The sequence below is a fragment of the Pleurodeles waltl genome, chromosome 2_1 (assembly GCF_031143425.1).
Source record: "Pleurodeles waltl isolate 20211129_DDA chromosome 2_1, aPleWal1.hap1.20221129, whole genome shotgun sequence".
Lineage (NCBI taxonomy): Eukaryota > Metazoa > Chordata > Amphibia > Caudata > Salamandridae > Pleurodeles > Pleurodeles waltl.
The window spans coordinates 629,625,963-629,651,317 of NC_090438.1; the positions used below are offsets into that span (position 1 = coordinate 629,625,963).

General features: G+C 43.0%; 1 protein-coding gene across 1 annotated transcript; it reads right to left on the reverse strand.

Annotated features, from left to right (window-relative positions):
• Positions 1–1,332: 1,332 nt before the first annotated feature.
• Positions 1,333–24,726, reverse strand: INHBA (inhibin subunit beta A). Its single transcript, XM_069215928.1, has 2 exons — positions 24,066–24,726; positions 1,333–7,425 (listed from the first exon to the last, which is right to left on the reverse strand). The coding sequence occupies exons 1-2, from the start codon at positions 24,448–24,450 to the stop codon at positions 6,575–6,577; spliced, it is 1,236 nt and encodes a 411-aa protein (XP_069072029.1). The 5' UTR covers positions 24,451–24,726; the 3' UTR covers positions 1,333–6,574.
• Positions 24,727–25,355: the final 629 nt, after the last annotated feature.

Sequence of the window (25,355 nt, forward strand, 5' to 3'; positions counted from 1 at the left end):
ATGGGTGGAGCATGAGTGTTCCCGGGCATCCGCCCATGTATTGAGGTGAAAACCCAGATTTACTAAAGTCAGTAAACTTGGGTTTGTGCAAAAATGGAGTGCCCATCCACCCTTAGTGTAATGAGGAAAAGTATATATATTTCTCTTATTTACTTCCTACATTCTGCAGCATGCACATAAAGAGGAATATGCCTCTATGGATAGTTTGAAAGTATCCCTTCCTATACAAAAGCTATCCTTATCACAATGCAGGCACCCTTGTAGCAAAATGCAAGGGCGCCTCCATTGGTGCTTATACACCGACCAAAGGAGAGAGCAGTAGTGGACCATGTCTTAGTAAAAATGGCACATTTCTCCCCTTTCTCTTTTAGGCAATGCAACACAGAAAGTTCACTTGCTTACTTGCATTGCGAGAATGTTTAATATATCTGGTCCTTTATTTTATGCATTACTAAATCGCTTAAAGTTATACTTACGAAACTCAATATAAATACATGGGGCCATATTCACCTTTTGTGATGCAACAACAGCGCAAACCACCAGCTCATATTTACAAAGCCACGCAGAGCCACTTTGCGTGGCTTTAAATGGCCTCATAAGGATGGCAAATCGCTGTGTTGCCTTACTCTGTGCTATGGAAGCATTTCATGGACATTGCTGTGGGTGTTTTCATACAACACCATGGATTTGAGAACCATCTCATGGATGTTCAAGAGTTTGTAAACCTGGGGATGTGCCAAAACTGTACACCTCTCCAGGGAAGGTGCAACTTGGAGAAATATCTTTATTTCTCCTTGTTTTTTTCATTTATGTGTGCTGCCCAGGATTGATTTTGTGCAGGAAGGTGCTCCTTCCTGCAGAAAAACAATCCTGCATGCAATACAGGCACCCTTGCACCATGGTGCATGGATGCCTGGATTGGCGCGAGGCGGCCGAAAGGGTGTGAGCACAGGGGGAAAGGACAGTAATACACTGTGTTGCTTAAATACTGCATATCCTTGCCCTTTCCATTTGATGCAGGCCAGCGCAGCAAGGTGAATTGCTGTGCTGCTCTGTGCAACAAAGTCCTAAATGTGCCCATTTCTCTCAATGTATTATTGTGATCCTTTTTCATAAAACAAGAAGTGTTCACAATGAGAGAATCGGTTACTTCTTTGTTGGACAGCATGATCATTTCGACTGACGAGTGTGAAAACTGAAACTGTGTTTTACTATTTAGACGTCGTGATACCTGTGTCATCAAACTGCATGTCAGTCACTTCCTGATGCCATCTGGCACGTAGCCACAACTCTACCCATAAAAAAGGACACAAAGAAACAGCAACACAGTACTCAGTGAAACTCCATTTATTGATTTCACTCGTAGTTCATTTTGTCAATGTTTGAGAAAGGGCGATAGAACAGAAAGAACAAGGTACAGTTGTAGCTGATCAAAAACTGCCTGCACATATGAAAAAATTATTGTCAGTGCAGAGTCATTCTCTCTTGTAATTGCAGTAAAATGTAGTTGTCTCCCAACACTCGAGGCACAAAGTGCGCTGAGTTATTCCTGGCAATGTTTAAGTGAAAAACACAAAAAACCCGAAAAGATGTTGGTTTTAACATGAAGATAATAAAACATCCAGGAACAGATGAATGCGGCCCACTACACTGTACAAATGATAGCTAAACTCAGCATGCCTTCCGAATATAAAAAAAAAACTATCAGCTGGAATGCTGTGAAAATAAATAATTTCTACTATTAACAATGCAAACATATCAAATGTATCTCTTCGACGTAATGCAAATAAAAAAAATAACAGAAATTTTACACAATAAATATTAAGAATCAATTTACATGGTTGTAACACACTCATAAATTAACAACTTTAATTACAGTTAAAGGTACAGAGATTGATTAAAGCAATGTATGTGGAACGGAAGCAAACTAACGGAGGGAATCGTGTTCTCAACATCTTGACTTGTGTTGTGTTCAAGATGAGGAGTTAAACCAAAAGGAAAATACATTTTCAAGGTATGTACATGCAAGAGAGAAACGTCTATGATATTATCATAGAAGAGAGTTCCACTGTCCATGATTGTGCACATGAATGTGAATCCTGGCCTGAAGAAAGAAAGTAAGAAAGAAAGACGAACAAGAGGGAGGGAGGGAGGAAGGAAGGAAGGAAGGAATGTTGATTACAGTTGGAACCCGAAAAGGAAATAATAGCTCGCTGTTATTGGCCCCGCTCTAACTCCTAAGCCTATCCCGTGTAAGAAAGACTGGGAGGAGTGGGAAGGTAGATAGACGCTGCCAACCTTACTTGACATGTCCACATTTTATGTTTATGGGGATCTGTTGGATGCAAAGTGATACCACAAAACTAACTGAAGACAAACGACTTCCCTCTATACCTAAGCCTTGCTTTGTTGTCGCTTCAGCTAAACTTTGCTGTAACTTGATCTTATGAGTATTCATTTACAGTCCATAATCCCGACCGTCCCACTCCAACGAGCCAATGATGGCCTGAAAACATACTCTCTGACAATAGGCAAGAAACCAGAAGCTGTGAAAAAACTGGCATAACGTGCAAAAGCTTTTTTTTAGCAGGCACTGAGTCTCACTGTGTTCAGGACTTTCCCAAAGCATGGGTACGGCATTTCAGAGTGGTTTGTACTGCAGTACCACAAAGCCCAACTGACCAACAATAAAAACATTTGTTGTGGGGCATACACAGTTTAGAAAGATGGTAGCATTCACATGTAATTATCTTTGTCTAGATGCTTGACAAATTGTTGCTAGTTCCAAAAAGACGTCCTTGAAACTGCTTCAATCTGACAGCAATTTCTGTACCATTTTAAGGAGATTCAAATGTAAGTAAATTACATTTTTTTTTTTTTGCTCGACCAGTTGGTATTTAGTAACATTACGTTTTCTATTTTATCAAATGAGTTTCCCTTTCCCTCTGTTGTATTAGTTTTAACCACAAATCAAAACCATATGCTTTGCCCATAGGCGTACAAGTTGAAGGTTTCCAAATTTGTAAGCAGAGTACAGATAGAATTGAAGCTGTAAAGCAGTGGGAAAGCTCTGACTGTTTTTTTAATTTCAGCATCAAGTAAACCTTTTTTTATTGACCATCTGTTCACTACTATTGTTTGTAGGTAACTGGAAGTTCCTTTTCTTTAAACTACTAAGTCACTCTACAAACAACGTTTTCTATGTTACTATTTGAAAGGCACCTACACCGATTTTTCAAAGTGCATTTTCCCATGTGCTTGAAGTTTTTCTCTAACTTTCTCTGGCCTCTGTCATTTTCGATGTGTAACTAAGCCTGGAAATTGTAGGTGAGTGAGGGCCATTCTGTTCTCCTTTCATGGAATTCAGAACATTTGTTACTACATTCATTAATTATGGTCTTGCTAAACTCCACAATTAATGACAAGGAACTGGTTCCACCAAGTGTCCGGCACTGGCATATGTTTTAAGAAAGTGCATAATGTACATATCCACATATGTAAAAAGGTGGCTGGTGATATTCCCTAAATAAATGCGATGTTTCAGTGACATCTTAAATTTTGGGAGAAACACTTGTAAATTACCCTAAATCATGGGTAGAGATATACATTGCTCTTGATTTGTCAATAATAAACACTGTGGTACTCTCTATTGGTCAGATTTGCAATTTTAATGTGATTCCTTGCTAAGAAAACACAATGTTGCGTTTCCTCGATAACCTTTATCAATAGAAACTTAATATAGTGACTGTCACTCGAAGCAGCAATTACACAACGGCATAGCCTGCAACCGTAAGTGCAGTGATTGCCCACAGGCATGCATGGAAGTAGTGGATATTACGCCAAGGAAAACTAGTGGTTTTACTGCATCTAATTGTAAAATTATTTGTCCGCCTCCCTGTCATTAGCGTGCTTGACAGGACATTTCTTAACTGATTCAGTCAGATAGCGGAGGAGACAATTGCAGTAAGAACATTATGCAAGTGGGGGTAAAATACACACATGGGCTGAATTTTATGCTTGTGGCATACTTGTTTGCATTCATGTGTGTATTAAGTCCAAACAACAGCAAGATTGAACGTGTTTTCTCATTTCGTCATGTGGGTTCTCAAAATGTTTAAAAGCAGATTTATGATAGATAGCAGTAGTAAGACTTTCAACTGACTGGAGTTTAAGCTCAGGACAGTTTTCATAGAGAGAAACTGATGAAGAAAAGCATTCTCTTGAGCATGTTAGAGGAAATTGTACAGATCAATTATATTTGAATTTTATTTTTGTCAAGAGATTAAACCAAAGCTTTGCTCTGTGACACGTGAGTGAAGCATCCTACCAGTAGCATATGGAATGGAAGGACCCCCTCCCATCATATCAAAAGCGTCTTGGTCGTAGAATCATGAAGTGAACCAAGAGAATATATCAAGTGCTACTATCCTGGCCTATCTAGCATGCTTCACGGAATTTCTTTGAATGCAAACAACCAACCCTTTCTGTGTCATAAATTTGAGTGCATGGGACAAAGCATGTTTTTCACATTCTCTTTAGCATTCTTCTATACTGGCTTTGTCAGCATAAGGCTGGCCGTTATACATTTGCTGTTTCAGTCAATATTTGGGACAAAAGACAAACACAGTGAGCAATTTGCAAGAGAAAATTAAAACATTGAAATGCTTTGATCCTAGTGCTAAATTTATCTTAACGCCAATTGAGCTAGCAAGTCTGTAAAATGTATTTTCACTCAAAGTTCATAATGAATAACTTAATATGCATGCTTTGCCTGCGACGTTATCTAATAAATTAGAATACATAGTAAGAAGAGTGTACCTTAGTAAAATCATAACATTGAAAAGAGTTTGTTGCATTTCATTTGAAACATAAACATGTGCATGAAAGAGTACAGATATACAAATACATTTCTGCTGAAAACCGGGAAAAAGTAAGTACTTTCCATCTTCTACCTTTTTACTGGAATGTCTATCAACCCTTCAAGATGGGTAAGGCCCAAACATGCCAATCGCCAATTTTAGCCCTGCTGGTTGAATCTTTTGTTGCTTGAATCTGACAATCTGATGTCAGAAACAGAAATGATTGTTAGCCTTGTAGTCAGAGAGCAATATTTTTGACATAAACATTCCAATATGACATTCTAAAAAGAAAAGAGAAGTGGCAGGCCATTTTAATCTGTTTGTCTCCTAGTATGCAGAATGGGATGAAACATGTGTGTGATGCACTTCAGAGTGGAAATATGATGTATGTGTTTACTTCTCTGCACACAACCACTTATCTTTTTCAGCTATGCCTCTTGTTCAGCAGTATACAATACAATTGTGAACAGAACACAGCCTATGCATCCAGACAATAATGTAGCTTTATGGATGAAATGGAAGTCGACTGAATCAAGTTAATCCACAATCAGCTCTAGCATCCTCATAGCACATCCATTGACCTGTCAATCCGCCTCCACGCTCTGAAATTGAACTTGTTGAATGGATATCAAAATGCAAATAGACTGTTCAAGGCTCACACGTCTTTGGTGTACGCATCTAATCTTTAAGGTAAAAAATAATAATATTAACATTAACAATAATAATAGTCATAAAAATAGCTATTTTGTTGTGTGCTGTAGAAATTCTTGTATAGCTCACGTTAAGTGCAGCTTTTGAGACCCTGCCCTCCCCCCTTGCCCCATGAAAATACTTGTTAAATAAGAATTAGAACAGGTCAAACACCATTGTAGTGCAAATAGTAAACGATCAAAACATTTGTTTTCTTTACAAAATATAGAAATGCTTGGCTCCAGTTGCTGGGCAAAACATATTCCTTTCAAGTATCACTCTTCAAAGAAAATCACAATTAAACATCTCACTTCCAATAAAAAAAATGTCTTTCTTTTTCTCAGGTAAACAGTTTCAAACCAGATAGGTTGCATAGTTCTAAGATCTTTAAGCACCTTAGTGAAATGTAACTTTGTATTATTTCGCTTGCTTTTTTTGTTTCCAAAAGTAGTGCAGAAGAGGAGTCATGAATACCTGCACAAAAATACTATTTACCAAAATATACTATCTATAGATATATTTATATTTCTATATCTGTACATGTATACATATATAAATGTATACGTACATACACTAATGAAAATGTATATATATATGTATATACCTCTATATGTATGTGTATATATATATATATATGTATATATATATATATGTATCCATATATATACATACTAGTGCGTGTGTGTGTGTGTGCATATATATATATATATACATATATATATATACATATATATATACATATATATAGATATATATAGATAGATATACCTATATATCAATATACATAAAGAGATTGAGTGCACATACATACAGATATAGACATGTTGTTTCTGTAAATTGGAATGTTCAACTGACTAGCAACCGGAGAATTCTGTAGTTATCTGGACAACATCCAATATTGTTGCAGGTGTGGCAAGATTTTATCCTTCTTCCTTTGTCTTTTGTTTTGTCTTGTGACCTCTTTGAAGTCAAAATTGTTTTCTCAAAGTTATTTGCACTTTGCTTTATTCATGTTTTGTCATTGTCTATGAACAGCTACATTCTTCCACAACCATGTTCTGAATGTCCTTTTTGATGATATTTTGCCCATCGTCATAGTAAAGCATAGACATGGCCCTCAGCTTTGTGGGGACACAGCAAGACTTGATACTGGTGAAAGGGCTGTAGCCCTTCATGCGGTACTGATTAATTACAGCGGCATGAAAAGAGGGTCCAGATCCTGAGATCCCTGTGATGTGCATGGGGCAATCCCCCTCGCAGTAATTGGCAGTGTAACCAGGAGGTGCAATGATCCAGTCAGACCACCCAATGTCCTTGAAGCTCACGTAGAACTGCTTTTTGCAACAAATGCTAACCTTGCCATCACACTCCAAACCGCGTTTCCTCCTTCTGTGAGGGTGTTCTTCTGATTGTCTGGCCATGATCATTAAAAAAGGCCTGTGTGACTGTTCCCTCTCTTCATCCCCTGCACCACCATTTGTTTCCTTCACTTCCTCCTCCTTCTTTTTCTTCTTCCCAAGTAGTGTTGGTGTAGCACCGGTCTCTTGGCACTGATCACATGCTATCCGGATGTCTAGCGATGTTTTGCCTTGATCTAGCAGGTGCTGTATGCTTTTAGCAATATTAAAAGTGTGCCAACCACTCCTCTTGGTGTCCAGTGGTTTTTCTGCAATCAGAACCTCCTTCTTGTCTCTTTCTTGTCTGCGCTCCTCATCTTGTCCACGCTGTTGCTGCTGGTATAGACGAATCGTCAGCTTGGTCCTGCTGCGGTTTGACTTGTTGAGTTTGAGGAAGAGCCAGAACTCTGCCTGTTCAACCAGAGACAGATCACTACCTTCCTTCGAAATCTCAAAATGTAGCACTTTCTTGGATGGTCCTGTGATTGAAGCAAAATAAAGAAGAAAACACTGAAGTTAAACTTTTAACAACTTTGGAAATCTTTTAGAAGGACAAAAAGAAAACATTTTTCTTTCATTTAATATTATACACAGTGCGCCAATGTGCCCACCTCTAAAAGGACCTTGATGATAAGAATGCCATTGCTAAACGTTTGTGCATGTCAATGGCCTATTATCCTTCTACAAACAAGTTATGAAAACCCTAATTACCATGCTTTATTACTAGAGAAATATAGCATGCTGGATACAATCACAAAGCCACTTTCGAATTCAAAAAAAGATGTCTTTGCTTGTATTGTTTTAATATGGGAAATACCAGGAAGATATCCTGCTGGGCTCTGTGGATTTCTAAAGAGACATTTTGTTGGATAGCACCACACTCCACTCAGACAAGCTCTGGAAAACTGCTTTAATGAAAACAACAGGGATAAACCACTAACTGGAACAATACCTTGGAATGTATATGCCTGTTACACCACTACTAAGCTCAGACTTTCTTTGTTTGATCGTTTATGACTCTCATGTATTTCCAGCTAGACTGGTACAGCTAACAGTCCATGGTGTAGGGATTTGTTGAAATCCCTTCCAAAATGTATTTTTTTTATGAAGACAGCACTGAGAAGTTGCCATAACATGTCCGGTGGCAACCGTGGTAAATATTTCCAGAGCCTATCTCATCTGTGTTGAGCAAATACGCCCGTATGCACAAATTCAGATAGATAACTCATGCGCAGGCACGCAAAAGCAGATCACACCGAAACCCCGTTGAAAATCGTGGAAAAATATGGCAAAGCACAGACAATAATGGTTGACCACATGGAAACCACAATCATGGCCTCCTTGAAACGCTGCCAACCCCTGCAAAGAGGAGGGCGTGAAGGCCGTATTTTGAGATAGGGCTTTGGGCTTAAACGCAGGGAGCTATGACCTAATAAGTTAAATGTATAATAAATACAGCATCGCACAAGTGATGCCGACAAAGTTGCTTTTAGCAAGGGCGACATCTTTGTGTGGCCACGCGTTGAGGAAACAACACAAAACTGCACATCATTCCTCAAAACCTAGGTGGCCTTAACTCGCTTTAACGCGACGAGTGCACTGTCTCAGTCTTTGCTATCGGCCCGAAGGGAACAGAGCAACATTGTAAATGCTCCTGGTAATCGAAAGGCACGCATCGTAACATCTTAGCCGTTATTTCAAGGTTTCCATGCATTCTGGACGACATATATTGTTTTGCCTCTCTTTCGTGCTGTAATGGAATGACATACGGCCATTCTACTCCTATTTTAACACGCATCCATTTTAATTATAGCACCGTGTTGGGAATATGCTGATGAATGACACCGCGCCAGAGAGCGGCTTATTAAAGGATGCTCTGGGCTGCAAATAAACGTGTTGGCATGAGGGGAGCAATCGTGAGCCTGGAGATGAGGGGGAGTCCTCTGATACAGGCTTCATGTTCCTGGCAGAAGCAGAAATGAGTAATGTGCTCTGTTGGGTGACGTGATCACGAGAACGCAAATGTGGAGATATTATATAAAGTGCTACTTTGTTGGAATGGATTTTCGTTGAAAAAAGAGAGGCGCCGTGGGCTTCGTTATAAAGTTGAAATATCTTCCTAAAAATTAAGCTCGTCGTTTTAACTTTTCTTTTAAGGTTATTGGTGTTTTGGGGAGAAAAATATCAGGCATTGAGAGTGTGTAGGTTTGGATCAGGAACCCAAAAGCAGCTATCAAAAAGTGTGCAATAATTGCCTACAATGCACCGAGAGAACGGAATGTTTGGAGGTGATCTTCACAACCCTATTTGAATAAAAATGTAGCACAATTTGCATCAGGTCTTAATGAAGAGAGCCGGCACCTGCGAGGCATGCTGTTAGCAATGCTTTAAAATATACATAGCGCTAGCTTTGGTTCCACCCAGGGAGGTACTTCTCTCACAGCTTTTGGTGTTGGCACTTGGTGTACGATTCTGCTTCTTATGGAGTGCTTTCATTGCAGTATATGAGAGATTATTTTACATATCAAAAGGACCCTGAATCATTACATAGTAAACTATGTATCTAATAGATGCACTGTACACAGATTTTTTTTTTTTTAAAATATTTTTTTTCAATCGCAGCAGATTAAACAAATATATATATTAGCCGGACTCAAAACTCAAGTGAGGTGAACAGTCGTCTCCAATACCTGCAACTTCAGAATCCGTCATCAAATCCATGAGTGGTGTTCTTCTACAGCAGAAAACCTGACCCACACCACCATAGCCATGTGGGGAATATATCACCTAGAACGTGATCCAGGGAGTGTGTCAGCTGGGAGATGATACTGAAAACCATGCAAGAGTTGCAGTAATGGGCCGTAACTACTTTGAGAGACGGGTCAATATGCACTGCAGGCCGAAGCATCCCATGCAAAGAAAGCGACAGGGAAAAGGCAGACCAGAATGTGAAATAAAAAGACAATTGTTGGTGAACATCAATCCCGTCAGATCTGAGGATGTGAAGGTCACTTGAAAGGTGATATCTGCGTCAGCCGGGCTGCTGTTCCAACTGCACGATGGATGAGTTTTTGGTGAGTGTCGAACTCCACAAGCTCTCTATTGTCTGCCCTCCCGTCAGCAGAGCCTTGCTCTCCAGCCATTAAGCTCCCTTGTGTGTCATGGATAGCTTGACAGGTCGCAGGTATCTTCTAATTTAGAGTAGCCAGAGGGCTCGGGCTTATGTTTTGTGTTTTGGGGGAAAGCGAGAGTGTGAAAGCGTATATTTCGAGAGCCATTGTTTAAAAAGGCACATTGCTCCTCTGATCTGTTCACACAGTACACTATTGCTGGCCATCTTAGTACTGAGTCCGAATGATGAAACCAGGTTCCTGGGAAATGAATACGTGTAAATAATTCCATGTCTGTTTTTCCGCTGTTGGAAAGTTTGAACTAAGAAGAATATAAACAGAGAGATGGGCCTAGCCAGACACAAGGCTTGCATATTAATTAAGAAAAGCCGAATTTGGTGGATAACATCTTTTTGTCATGTTGTCTTGAAAGGGACTGATAATGGAACAATGCTAGTGACCACACTGCTTTGTACAACATGGTAGCTGGTTTTATCCTGCAATTATTGTGTACATCATTCTCTGCATCGGACAAGCTGCATACTATATTCACGTACATGTAGCGCAATAGGCTTTCTCAAGGTTTGCTAGGGTGTACTGCAGCGCAAAGCTGGAAGGTGTGCGGTTTTATGGTTAAACTGTTAGTTGAGATTCCTCATCTCACTCTGCTTATTTTCCTATTTGTCCGAAATGTTTGCAGATTATGCAGAGAGTGCTAAATACCAGCCTATTGTACAATCTAAGAATTCAGCTACCCTGGGCTTTTCCTTCAAAATCTAAACTCTAAGTAGTTGGTGGTCGATTGTTATCTCTGCATCCCCCACATGCAGCCCAATTGTTCACTACCACCTCCGGTAATAATGTGGAAAGCCACTTCCTCTGAGTCTCCAAAGGACATCTCTTGGCCTGTAGTGGGCTGTCGGACACATGCTGTTAGCCTCTGTCCTGCGGAGTTCTCATACTGTCTGTGGCACTTTCAGAAATTGCTAATGATGTTCAAAACTCAACTTTATACTTAAGGCACCATGCAAGCTGGGGCCATTGAATTTATTCAGTAAAACTCAGTTCTGCTTCCAAGCCAAAAAATTCAGTTATTAGACTACTGAAAAGTATAGTTACTTTAAAGTATGCCCAAATAGTTGTCTGAATTTGGGAATTTCACACTTCACATAAAGTCGGAATATCTCCAAATTTTATACATGGTGTCATAGTTAACTGTGCCCATCAGTGTTCCCGATGACACACCCAACAGGAATTGTACATCAGGAGGCAAGAGTTGTGTTTTACCACTATCATATAAGTGGCACTGGAAAACACAATAGTCACTGCTTGGAAGTGTCATAACCCCTCCTTCCTTTCCTCTTCCCAGAAGTGAAGTCCAACCCTGGAACTTCCAGCAACAAGGGAAGGAGCTTGCGCGTGGTGATAGCATCTAAAACATAATACAGAGAAAGATGGCAGCTGAGAGGCGGGAGCACCTACACTGAGCCAGCGAACCTGAACCACATTGAGGATTCTCCTACCATCCACCATCCTTTTGAGGAGATAGTGGAGAGGTTCTTTATCCACAATGGAGCGCTGCCATTCGTGGTGCCCCACGGAGACCCAAACAACAGCTTTGGCTGGACTAATCCGCCTGCAGACATCAGTTAGGATGGCTGAAGACCACTGCCTTAACTGACCCTGGGTGGCAGGAGGCGAACCTTGACTTTTGAGAAGATTAATTTATTTGGAAGTGAAAGCCTGGGACTCCAGCGGCCAAGATGAAGTGGGCCTCAGGTGGCAGGTTGGTGGTGTGTTAGACTTGGTGACAGGTGGCGTCAGTGATGGCCTTTCTACCTTCCTGGTGGTGCTATCTTTTGGGCTGCTTGAGTCCCAGTGACAAGAGGGCAGCCCCACGGTGGGATGCATGCTGCCATCCTGCTTTCCATGCATCACTCTCTTGTCTTCACATAGAGGCCGCTCTGTAGAGGACTGATCACCCTGACGATAACTGGAGTGTTAACCCTTTGCAACCAAAACAACTCAATCTTGGTATGAGAATGGAGGTCACACTGGAGGTAAACATGGTGAAAAACGTATTTCTTTACTTTGATAGGCTTAAGTAATCTACAAAGCTGAAGACTGTAACTTTCTGTTGAAATGTGTTCATATGCGTGACCTTTGTTTAAACATCTTTAACTGTATAGGTAGTTCTGTTAAAAAACAAAAACAACAACAACAACAATATACCTATTCTTCTTTAAACTGATTGTATGCAATTCCCCATGTAAAGTGTTCAGCTACACCTTTTTGTTCTTCTTCACACTATGTAAAATCACAACTAACTAAATAGATAAAATATGGATACTACTCCCACCTCTGCTAAGCAGCAAAAAGATTCCTACTTCCATAAATGACACATTTCTTTCAGTCTTTGTTTCTTTAAAAATCATCAGCTCCCAGATAGCAAATTTGACAAACCAGAACAACGATGGATAGATCTTTGCAGCTTGCAAGCTCGAATTTGTGGCAAGCAAAGGATTTAGTGACTCATAAAAAAATGTTTTTTTTCTTAATGACCGCAATCCTATTGTTGCCCTCAGCTGTGGCCCAGATCATTCCTGCAAATCATGCTGCGCAAGGGGTTGTTTCTGTAAAGACTACTTATTATATAGATTTTTTTTACATTGTCAGATGTTAAGGTGCAACATGCAACACCTTTCTCATGTGCATAATAATAATAGATGGGGCTAATGACAGGGTGCAATTAGATCAGTTCTTCGTAAGAAAATTAGCATGTTGACTGGTGCTTGGGCCACAAACCTTCTGCACCTCATAATTATGCCTAGTGTTGCTCATTAAATACAGTCTTTTTTAGCTGGTCACGTCAAAACTGATGTTTAAGCTCGAGTTTCTTTTTGATCAGTTCTCCTCTATCTGTTTAGCAGACCCTTGTCATATTTCTGTAAGTCTAATGACTGACCAATAGGAGCTTCTACTGAAAATTAGGCAACATAATTGTGGTCTGGAAGTTACTGCAGGACAATTTTAATATTTTTTACACTATTGCAGCTTCCATGTTGTGTTTGAAGAAATACAGTGTTGCCCTAATTAAAAATGTTAAATAGAGTAAGACTGTTGAGTTGCGGGGGCAGTTCTGCTGCCATTGCAAAGTGTAGAAACCGATTATCTATGTACACACCATAATGTCATAGAAAGGGCTTCAGCACAGTGTAGTGAGAGAGATAACTGCCAGATATCATTATACATTTGAAATCAGAGAAGAATTAGTTTGCATGTTAGGTTCTCCTAATGATTGTAATGTGTCATTAGCAATTTGTGTCTTACATTTTAGCAATGTAATAAAGAAGTGATTGAAACAAACTATATATAAATTGTCTCGAGGAGACTAAGTGCATAGGAGTCGATATGGTACATCCATTGGTAGTTCCAATGAAGGCACCCAAGTCTTCATTACTTTGGTAACCATTTGTCCAAGAACAAGTGTTTGATTTAAAAAAAAAATGCATAGGGTCAAAGTGTGTCAGAGAAGCCAAACAATGGACAATTTGGAATAGTAGGGGCGCCTAGTAATGCATCTTTCTCACATCACGCTATAAATGTGTATCTCTTTTCCTCACTCTTGTGGCTTCTTTTTCCTACTTTCCTTCTTTTTTCACTGTTATTTCTGTTTTCCTTGTCCGCTTCTCACTTTTCTGTCCTTCTCACTCTTGTTTCTGTGTCAAAGTCTGACTATGACCATAAGCCCTGGTCCCACAACTGGCAACCACCGGTACAAATTACCTACTGAAGGGAAGTGATTAGTAATCAGACATATTTTGATGATTATTGCTGTAGCACTAACTGACTTACACTGTTTCTTGTCAAATTAGAAGGCTGTATGTTTGTTTTCAAGTGTGCTATATTTATTGACCACCATAAAAGAACAGTTTAGAGCAAACACTGTTCCTGATGCATCTCTAACATGTTTTGTTAAAGAATTACTAAAGTTACTCAGATTTAATTTGTGCTTACTTTTGCCACTTCGGAAAGATACAGATCTGGGGCATCTTTGATGGGATAAGATCCAGTGGCCCTTAATGTATAACCTTGGAATGATGTTTATAATTTATCTATTGCTTTGTATTACTTCATAATTATTCAAGGAATCCCACTTGCTGCAGAGTGAAGTTATGCGGTATTCGCGTAATTACTAATTTGCTACTGAGTAATGTTGTGAAATTTTGTAACAATTACATGAAAATATCTGTGATTATGCAAAATGCAAATCCAGGGAATAGTGCTCTATTTTAGAGTGTTACAGTTGGTGCTAAAAAAACAATACCACCAAACATAAGCACCCAGCCAAAAGCCACTGGTGTTGCAGCTGTTTATGTTGTTATGTTGTTCACTTGTACTAACGCTAAATTATTGCTGTGAATTTTGCATATGTAAACAATCTGGAACAATAGTATAATTTAGGTAACTTCGGTTAACAGGCATAACTCAAAATTACCGAAATTATTTGAGTTTACACGTACAATGGAATTTTTCCCAGGCCTAGTGCATAGACCTTTCATGCAGAAAGTGTTCCATTATTGTTCTCTGTCTATGTCAAAGTCTTCCAATGAGAACAGGATTCTAGTAGGTCTACTTAAACTCTAACCATCATGGGTGACACCCTTGAGTGATTTGTGCAGGGGCCGCAGTGCCATTCTCATGAGAGCAGGTTTCCGGGTTCTCGTAGTGACACCGGCTGTAGCATCGCACTCGTGTGAGCAGGGTGTTCAAGGGCACATGGTGAGGAGCCTCAGTCAGATGTGAAGTCAGAGGACGCTAGGGTGACATTTCCAGGCTTCGCTCATGCCTGCTGAGCTGACTTTACTGGCACATTTCTTCCTGCAATCCTATTAGTCTGAAAGTATTTCAAATTCTAGGAACTTCTAGAGAATTCCAACTTAGTGCATCTTTTTGGTCTCACTTGTGATCATCAGCATCTGCAATTTCTATGAAAGGAATACCCAGCGGTCCAATTCTCCTTGTGATTGGATTGAATGTAGATAATTTTTCTCTCAGTTTTCACCTGTCCACTAGGCTCCTAACACAATTTAAAACTCACCACAGAGGGTCATGCACTAGAACACTGACAAACATCGAGTGGGAGCTGTGGTGCTGGCTCACATCCTGGAAGCAGCACCATACATACATGGACAGATAGTTATGTTTAGTAGGCCCTTCCTTGTTAAATGTACTTATTTACAATTAACGCCTGTGCCATAAAATATGTAATACCCATGTTTCGGCTCTCGTCACACTAAATGGACCATTTGTGCAAATCACCCCGCATTATAACCAAGCAGCTAACAATTAACTTAGTAACTTATTAACATCAATGGTATTTGTCATTAGCACCATTGGTATTTGTCCATAGTCACTGTCAGATATCTCGTTTTATATTATTATGTTATCTTATTGGTATTTTGATATAGCACACTCTGAAATGAGTATGGCCTCGTAGCACTGTGAGTTGTCAGTATGCCTTCCTTAACATTCGAACGCATCAACGGCACGCGGGAATCTGAAGATATATGTGGTATGTGTGTTGCTAGCGAAAATTCCAGATAACTTTGGCATCTTGGGCATTGTATGTTTAAAATGCGGTTCGGTAATAGTGAGCTTTAGACATGCTAATAACGGGAGGATTTTCTTACAAAGAGTACCTCGGGCTTTTTTAACCCATGAATTTAATATGGCAAAGGGGGGAAGGGGTTGCATTTGGCAAGAAGCACGCTGCATTCGAAGTTCCAGGACAGAAAGAAACTTTGAGGTGCTTAGTGCCCTCTAGTGGTCAAAGAAGCATTACTTTTCACTGAGAAAGCCATGGACTGGCAGATGAAGACGGCTGGCCCTCTTTGATGTTATTCCGCCTTTGGAGGGGAATCCCCACAGTACATAGAATGTAAAATGTTTCATTGATAAAAGTCGTTCTATAGTGGCGTGAGCTTATTTTAGTACCTACGTAAGATCTGTGGATTTGTGTAAATGGTATTTACTAAAATATAGTTGAAGTTCTAGAAACAGATTTTAAGCAATGAAATAGAACAGATATTGAATGTACCCTTATTCAAAACGAATTGCCTACAGTATATTGCCATTTACAAATTTAACGTGATTGTCTTTGAAATGGAACTCACACAGAAAGTATTTTCTGACAAAGTAGTTGACCGTTTGTGAATTCTTGCTTTATAGGCTTTTGGATCCTTCGTGGAAGTACCATTTTGCTTAGAAAAACAGTAATACAGAAAGAAAAAGGAGAAAGCAAAAGCCTGAATTCAGAAACCTCACCCCACACCTCCGACCCCCCAACATGATGACTTGTGGCTACTAGTGATACTTTATTCACTGCATAGTTTCCTTCACCCCATCCCCACTGTACCTCAGGAGACGGTCACAACTTAACAACCTAGCTGGGAACGGGTCACTAGAGCTGATGCTACTCACAGTGGTGTCAATCGGGACTTCAGTGTTAATAAGACAGAAAGTCTGAAATGTTGCGCTATCTAAAAAGGTGTAGCGCCCAGCAGTGTACTGCCTTTGTAAGACTTCAAAGATAGCATTAAGAACTTTACAGATTAGTTGAGACGGCGCCCCTGCAAACTTAATTGGTGATCTCGGGCTGACATTCACTGCAAGGGTAACTATGTTTACTTGATTAGGCAGCAGCGAGACATACAATAACATTTTCAACTCAAGCCAGAGTCATCGATATGTAGTTGCAAGAGACTTTTGAACACCTCCAGGAATTCAGCTGATTTGCTAAGGGAGCGTGTCCTCGTTTGACTTCAGCAAGCATCTCAGATAATCCTGACTGCCTCCCTTCCTTCCTCCTTTTGCCTTTCCCTCCTTCCCTTTCCGACTGCCTGCCCGCCCTCCTTCCCGCCGAACTGCCTGCTTGCTCCCAATCAGCATGGTGCTTGACGTACTTCACAATCTGTCTGGTTGCTCAAGTCTTAACCCCGTAGGTTGCCACGAACGTCTTCAGAGTCTCCTGCCTCTCTCCTCGGCAATGTGCACTAGTTAGGCAGTAACTGCTTCTGATGGCTTGTCCTTGTACCTCCAGGTGATCCGCTCTCTTGTCCTTTCCCTTTACTTCTGTTTTGGTTTTGCACAGAACTAGAAGGACGGCATACAACACCCGCTGCAAGTGCTTAGCTGATGTTGACAGATGTGCGTCTTCTCGTTCACTTGAAGTGAACCCTGGGGCTATGGCTTGGCTGGGCTCTGGGGCTGGGCTCCCAGTGATTGACAGCAGTGGAATGCTGACTATCTGTAATGGATCCACCACTCAACGACTGCCTGTTGGAAGACAGAGAATAACACTGGATGGTACAAAGGCGAAGAACAATTGGCTGAGTGAGGCCCTCCTATGCGCTCTGTGCGGGGCGTCCGTCAGAATATTTCCCATTGGCAGTGAAATGAATTCAGCATTTTGATTGGTCTCAGTCTCTACAAAAGAGGCAATACATCTGTTTATCATAAACAATGAGATCGCATGCAGTCGACGTATTTAGGGGCTAAACCATATGATTCTAAGAAGGGATAGAAAGGTAATTTCTCTGATAATGAATAACTAGCATATACGTTTGTCCTGCAATTGCTTATCTTGTAAAGCCCTTTCTCACCAATTAGAAAGAAGCATGGATTTAAAGGGGTTCTCTCGTGCCAATGGCAAATAGCGTAAGGGGACATTCCTGACATAAGTCCGGAGAGCAGTGTAGACGAAACAACTATCACCAATAAGGGCTATATGAGTACAGCACCTTCACCAACCCCATTCATAGCTCACAATGTGTTAGAGAAGCGTGGCCGAAACTGCAACTCTCTGGAATGATACAAGACTATGGGCCAGATGTACGAAGCAGTTTTCAAGTCGCATCCGGCGAATCTGCCCGTTTGCGACTTGAAAAATGCTATTTGGGATGCACAAAGCCCAAACTGCGATTCAGTAACTTGTTACCGAATCGCAGTTTGGGTTTTGCGATTCGGTATTAGGAATGGGCGTGTCAAGGGTGTCCCTTCCTAATACCGAATCCAGATGGTATGTATGATTGTTTTGTGACTGCGAAAGCTGTCGCAAAACAATCGCATTTAGCACCAGTTTCAAACTGGTGCTGACCCATTTGCAAATGGGAAGGGGTCCCCGTGGGACCCTTTCCCCTTCGTGAATGGTAGCAAAAATATTGGGTCACTGCCTGCTCTGAAAAAATGACAAGAAAACTTTTCATTTTTGATTTTGAAATGCATCTCGTTTTCCTTTAAAGAAAACAGGCTGCATTTAAAAAAAAAACCTGCTTTATTTAAAAGCAGTCACAAACATGGTGGTCTGCTGTCTCCAGCAGCCCATCATCCCTGTGAGGGCGGCCAATCCTAATGGGGTCTCAAATTGCGACCTACCCTATGAATATTCATGAGGTAGGTCATTTGCAACCCCATTGGGAATCGCAAACAGTGTAATTGACACTGTTGTACATCAGGTTTTGCGACTAGCAAATTGCGAGTCGCTCTGACTCACAATTTGTGAGTCGCAAAACCTGAGTTTTGTACATGTGGCCCTAAGTTTTTTCATGCACATGAATACTTTGTGCAACTTTACCTATCTATCCTTAGCTGGTGATATCATGGTTCATAATTCTGAAGACACAATTGTACACAACTTCGTGCCTTCATGTGTTACGGAAAGCGGTGTTTACATAATTATAGCACACAATGCACTGTGAAATATATACTAACATATTTGAAGGTCAAAGGTCAGCTAAGAAAAAAAGAATAGTTTTGCCTCATTCCAAAAATTAAAATAAAAGAGCTGTCTAAAGTTAACCTTATGGATTTCATTGGAATTAACCACCCAACTCTTCGATCGCACTATATATTGATGCAGAAATCCTGAAGCCAAAGGTCCCCTGCTTATACACTTTATATCTTACTCTGCAGCTCTTGCTAGTTACTAGTTATTACTTTACGATAACTCTTTACTGCAGAGTCACTTTACTCTTTTTCTCAAACCAACATTATCAAATCATCTCTGAGGCCAATTAAAAATAATATATATCACTGTGTTCCACCTTTATACTTTTAAATTCTATTCACATTTCTTTTTCTTTAATTGAATCTTTTAAATAGTAACTTGTTTTAAGTGGGTTCTCAAACGGATTTAATGTTACATCCATACATCCATTCAACATTAGAAAGCTTTTGAAAATTGGTCAGTTGCCCTTGCTGGTAGATAAAGACTGTCGCCTTAATGTCATATATGAACACATTTCATAAAAATAAATATTTGGTCAATGATGTAAATTTGAGGAGTTTGACTTGGTGAGAGAAAAAGAGGCAACACATTTTGAGCTTATTCAATTTGCTTTACCTACCAATTTTGGGTTTTGGTTATGTAATTAAGCAAAACTCCATGAGATATAGGCAGCTCAACTAGTTAGTTCTCCAAATAACCTGTGTCTAAGAAACTCGGGTTGGGATTGAAAACTATTTATGAAATGTGGTGGGTGTTTACATTTAAGTGAAACATATAGTTACGTTTTTTAGTACTATTGGTTCGACTTGAAAATGGAGTGCATTATTCTTTAGAGGGGAGTGAAGACGCACATCCACTCAGCCACTTATAATTTCTGATTGTATATTACGTTTGTTAAAAAAAAGAAATCAACCTGAATCATTGCAATTACAGAAATGCGAAATTCGAACCATGAAAAGACAAATTGTATGCACTTCAAGTCAGGACAGGAAACAACCATTAATTCGGGCCTCGGACTTTACTCACATCTCATCTCCACCCATGTCAAAACCAGGCCCTTAGTACTTTAGTACATGTGCTTCCTGCCATACTACATCACATGACATTACACATAAAAGCCCAGCAAACAAGAGTAAGATGTGCTGAACTGCAGACCCCCCCTGGCCCAACTGCCCCATGCTGTAATCAGAGGGCAAAGAGTAGCCTGTCTTGTGCACCACTAGCGCTCTTGGCTCAGCTTCCACATTAGGCGTCCAGCTAATGGGAGACAAGTCTAGTTACAGGCACATTAAATCTGTCTTGAGGTGTCAGCCATGACTCATGCAGCTAAGGCACATAGGAGACACTAGAAGAAGTTTGGTTCTTTTCAGACCCTCCCTTTTCTCTGTCGACCACACGTGGGCCTTCACTTTAGGGTATCCTGTATGTGCCCATGAAGGGTGAAGCAAGATAAACCAGACATATATTGCTCTGCAGTAAGCAGTGGCTTAGTAACTGTGCTGAGGTGTCTAGTGTTAGCAATGAAAATGAACTCCCTGGGTGTGGGCCGTAAAACACACAAATGCCCAGGGTTCAGTGGGCCCCTTCAGTCGTCTGGTATGTGGTGTCACTCCACCTGCTGCACTATTGACAGCTACGTCCCTGACAGAAAAGGCCGCTTGGTATTTTGAATGTGAAATTAAAGTTCTAGTCATCCAGCAAGGCTCTGAAGTGTTGGCACATTGATGTGCGTCCTGCGCCTTTCTCCACTCACTGATGTTAAGCTGCACTTATAGAGACCCCAACCCAAAGAAACTAAATCAGATGGAAGGGAAGTGACGTTTGTAGTCAAATAATATATGAGAACAAGCATATCGTCCCAAAAAACAGAGTCCTTTTTAGACAACGTGTTCGGTACTTACACAAACGCGTGCCTCTATAGCGCTACAAACAATAGCTTCTATGCCAACATTCGAACTACGGTTCGGCAGCTACACAGATTTCTGCAGGACAATTCATCCTCTGAACTGTCACGCCGGCTCGAATCACCTCCTCCCAGAAACTTTCAAAACTATAGTAACCTGTACAACGCATGTATCATAAAAATCGCCCCCTGGTCATTTGTGTCACGTTTGGCTCCTTTCTGCACTCTGTCATAGAGAAGAGGGCAGCGGCACTCACGCTCAAGTCAGGTGTGAGTAATGCGGTTGCAGCCGGGCACATCTAGCGGGTATTCATTCCGATGAAGTCGGCTGTTTGTCTGTACCTTTCTGTCTACCGATCTGGGCCACTCACTGGTTGTCTCTCTGCACGTCCGTCTTCCCATCTTCTGTCGGCGTGTCTGTCTGCTATTCTTGCTTGTCGTTATGTCGATACGGTTTAGTCAGTCTGTCTTCCTGTATATCAGTCACTATATCTGTTTGTCTATGGCCGTCTGTCTGACTGAGAGCTGTGCTTTTGAATTCTTAAACACATGACTGTTTATCCGTGCCTCTGTCAGTCTTTCCTATTCACTGTCTATATGTTTATCCTTCGGCCTGACTGACTCAGCGTTTGCCTGATTTGGTCTGCGTCCGTGAGTATGCCTGCTTTTCTGTCTGACTGTGTCGGCATGTCTGAGTTTGTCTTTCTGCCTTCCAGCCTGTCTCGCCCTGTGTCCATGCGTCTGCCTCTAGACCCAGTTAAATCTTGTATTTATTGTGTCTCCTGTCCAGGAGAAATTCCTCAGAAACATAGCCCCGAAATATTGCTGTACAAATAGTGGGAGGCTCTTCCTAATGAATAATTGTGTGTGTATCTGGAGAGACTCAAGCCCAGCGGTGACGGGGCGCGCCGCGCACATCCGGAGTTCAATGCTACGTCTTCCAGTGAGTGCAGACGGAGGCAGCAGGTGGCCGACAAGCCCCTGGCCCAGGCGGCTGACTTCATCTGTCGGTAGAGGTCTGCGCCTGCAAGGGCCCGGCGAGGCAGGCGGGTAGCGCAGTGACCTAACGAAACTTGATGCCCCCCCCAGCAACGTACATGGAGAGTCCCCCCTCCGGACTCACCCAGGAGATCTCAGGCCAGGGTACTGTGCCTAGGGGGCCGCTAGGGCTCCCCTACTCCCCCCACCGGCTGCGGGGGCCTTTGTTACGCCCCCGGACAGAGGGTGGGTGGAGGAGGGCGTCACACCGCCCCCGAGGTACCACAGCCTTCTCCTCAACACATGTCCCAAGGCAGGACAACTTGCCGCGCCCTGACAGGGACACAAAGAGGCTCCTCGTGGGACACGGGGGAGAGCTCTGGGAACTATAACACGGCAGAAGTGCCTGGCCTGCAGGGGAGCTCAGGAGGAGAGCACCACACGGCTTCTGTTCATAGCGCAGCTTCCCCTCCCCAATCCTGCCGACACACACACAACAGACCCCAGTAGCAGCGCAGCGTCCCTGTATGGAGCTGGGCGGCTTCGGGGAGCTCTGGCTATTGAACCAGCGTCAGTGGTCAGTGACCAAGGGGTGTGGGGGGAGGGGAGTTGCGGCGGCTGGAAGAGAAGAGCGTCACACAGCTCCCGGTGACAGCATAGCAGCCTCCTACACAGCTCCCCAAGAGAGCGCGGCGTCCGCTGACACTGAGCGAGGAGGCTTAGGGGCTCTGGATAAGGCAACACCGCCAGAAACCCCTGGGCTGCAGGGGAGCCATATGGCTCCCAGTAACGGCATAGCATCCCCCACAGCCCCCCATACACCACAACTCCCTCTGAGAAGGACCCAGAGTGATACAGCTGAGAGGAGGGGGATCTTGTAAGGAGGAATTGTAACACCTTCAGGACTGCCTGAAATTAGGTGACAGTGAGCAGGGAAGAGAACGCCGCACAGCTCCAGGTGACAGCAGAGCCCCCTCGGCCCCACAAACATGCAACTAGAGCATAGAATCCAACATGCGCGGCGGGCGGGCGCCTGGGCGTGAGAACAGCAATGCCGACACGAATGGCCGAGCAGCTGGCAAGGCTGTGGCAGCCCCCGAACTTCCACACACGCGAGGGTCTCTTTTCCTGACAAGGATACAACGCGAGGTGGCTTTGGGAGTGTGGGGGGCGGGGGGGTTGCTGTCACTAATGCCTGAGGTGGATTGGGGAGGCGTAGGTAACAGGGCACCATACTGCTCCTGTCAGTACATTACCTACCCCCTCTCCACACGGGTACAGGGAAAGCCGGCTCGAGTGTACCCTGGGAAGAGAACAACAGGCAGGAATGTCTGAGCTGAGACCCAGCCCAGCGGCGCGTGGCTCTCAGGCACGCACAACAACCGCTCTGAGGCAACAGGTCTTCCCGGCTGGAAAGTTTGATTGCTGACCTGCGTGTTTATGCTGTTGCAGCAAACTTTAAACAAGGCATGCCTTGCCTTCCAGCCGGGAGCGGTCGCCCTGCAAAGCCGCTGTGTGGAGCAGAAACCCATCTCCAGTGCCCTGTCACGCGCCACAGGACGTACTACAGCACGCGCAGGCGGACTGCTCCTTCTCTTTTACACGACTCTCCAGCAGCTGCCTTGCACGCAATGTTTTACAGTGGAACTCACAACACACGTTCAAGTTTGGGTTTATGAACGAAAGCACACCCTGTTATATGGTGTTTCTATCTTGGCGGATAACACTGTTGGGAACCAGATTTACGACCTTCACTGTTCACTCCATTGACGGGTAATAATAACTTCCAGCCACCCTAATGTGCTCTGCTATACCGTTTGTCTGTATGGTGCCTCAGGATCCAAGTGTGTGATGCTGTCTCACCAACTGAATGGTGCTGCTGATGTGCACCTCTAGTTTGAAGCGATAGGATCTTAACACATAAAACTTGCTGTATTAAACTACTTGTTTCCACCCACTTTTCGGCGCCGCATAACTGAAGCTGATGCTTCACTACACTTATTTCAGAGAGGAGCCACTACAGCTGCTGCATTGTGCTACCCCTTTCTACATAACTATAGAATTCGTTTATGGTGGTTGGTGCGCTACTTTACCAATTCTGCTGTCCACATTACCACGCATGTGGGTCCACAGCGCCTGCCTGCCTGCCTGTGCGTCTTTAGTGAGCAGAAGGATCAGAAGTGTTCGTACCTCAGCCACTGTTAGCCTTCCCTCCATGCCCGGGCTGCAAGCCTCCCACTCCAGCCTGTTGCCAAACGTGCTCCTGATTATGATACAGTGCTTGCTCGCGCCCGGCCGGGGACCAGGGGCTGCCGCTGCGCGCGCGCAGGGGCCACCTACCTGCCTCTGCGAAGGTGATGATCTCCGAGGTCTGCTCCAGCAGCTCGCTCCTCTCCGCCCTGCGCCCGACGTCGTCCTCTATCTCCACATAGCCGTCCTGGCCCACCTTGCCCACGTGCAGCTTCTTGATGGCGTTGAGCAGGGCCGCCTTGGGCACGGGCTGTGTGATGTTGGGCCGGCTCCGCATGTGCAGCATGCTCAGGATGTGCTTCTTGACAGCCTCCACCATGTCCGCCTGCGAGGCGGGAGCTGCCTGCTCCAGCCTGCCCAGGGCGCAGGACGGGCAGTCGGTGACCGAGCCCTGCCCCTCAGTCCCCGGGGTGGGGGAAGCCCGCGTCGCAATCCAGCAGAGCCCCAGCAGCAATCCTCTCAGCAAGCGCAGCATCCTGGCAGCAGCCTGTGGAGACCCTCTGGCTAAAAGTGTCTCGCTTTTTGATGTACTCCTCGCCCCACAAACACGTTCAGGTTTCTTTTTGCCTTCCTCTTCAGCTAAACGCGGAATATCATGAAAAGTTTGCAGTGAAGTTTCTACAAAGCAGGCTCTCTCCCTCTCAGAAAGAAATAAGTGCTCTTCAAATACGTTGCTGTCAGAGAGGCGAGATCTGACTCTGTCTCAGGGAATTCAGAGAGAAGGAGAGAGCGAGGGGACGACTTGGCCTGAAGTGAGTGAGTGAATGGGAGAGGGAAGGAGTTTTGTCTATGAGTAAACCTATGATTAGGGAGGGGGAGGTCCTGCCCATATTCTGACAGGCTGCTTTCCGTCTGCACACTTTTTCTAAAACACACCTCTCATATCATATCATTACTTTTTACTGTCCTCACGCACGGACTCATGCTCTCTCACACCACCCCTCGTCGCCCCTTTCCCTGCTGCCCCCTCGCTCCTTCTCTACTAATCGTTTACTGTTCACTTTGTTTTCTACTTCACACTGACTGCCGCCTTGTCTTCTCTCCCTCTGTTCACTAATTCCACTTCAGCGAGTTAGTAAAACAATTATTCACGTTAGGTCTCTGTTTAGGGAACGCTTCAGCACTTAGAGTCTCATGCTGCCATAGGTTTGTTTTTATTCTTATTTGAATTATGATGAACCGTCTCCACGTCTAATTATACAGGTTCTCTCTGTTTATTTTGGTCCTCTTCTGCTTCACTCTACATGCCTATCTCACCCTCCTCTTTCACCCACCCTCTCCCTCACCCCTTTTTACATCTTTCATTTCTTTTTGCTGACTGTTTCTGCCGGACTCTCTCTTCATCTCTCTCAGCTTCACTCAATCGCTGACCCTTCCTTT

Excerpts from the sequence above, each read along its gene's own strand:
- INHBA (XM_069215928.1), bottom strand. The coding sequence starts at position 24,450 with ATGCTGCGCTTGCTGAGAGGATTGCTGCTGGGGCTCTGCTGGATTGCG. Across the intron at positions 7,426-24,065 it reads CATCACCTTCGCAGAGGCAG|GACCATCCAAGAAAGTGCTA; the intron begins GTAGGTGGCCCC and ends CTTCAATCACAG.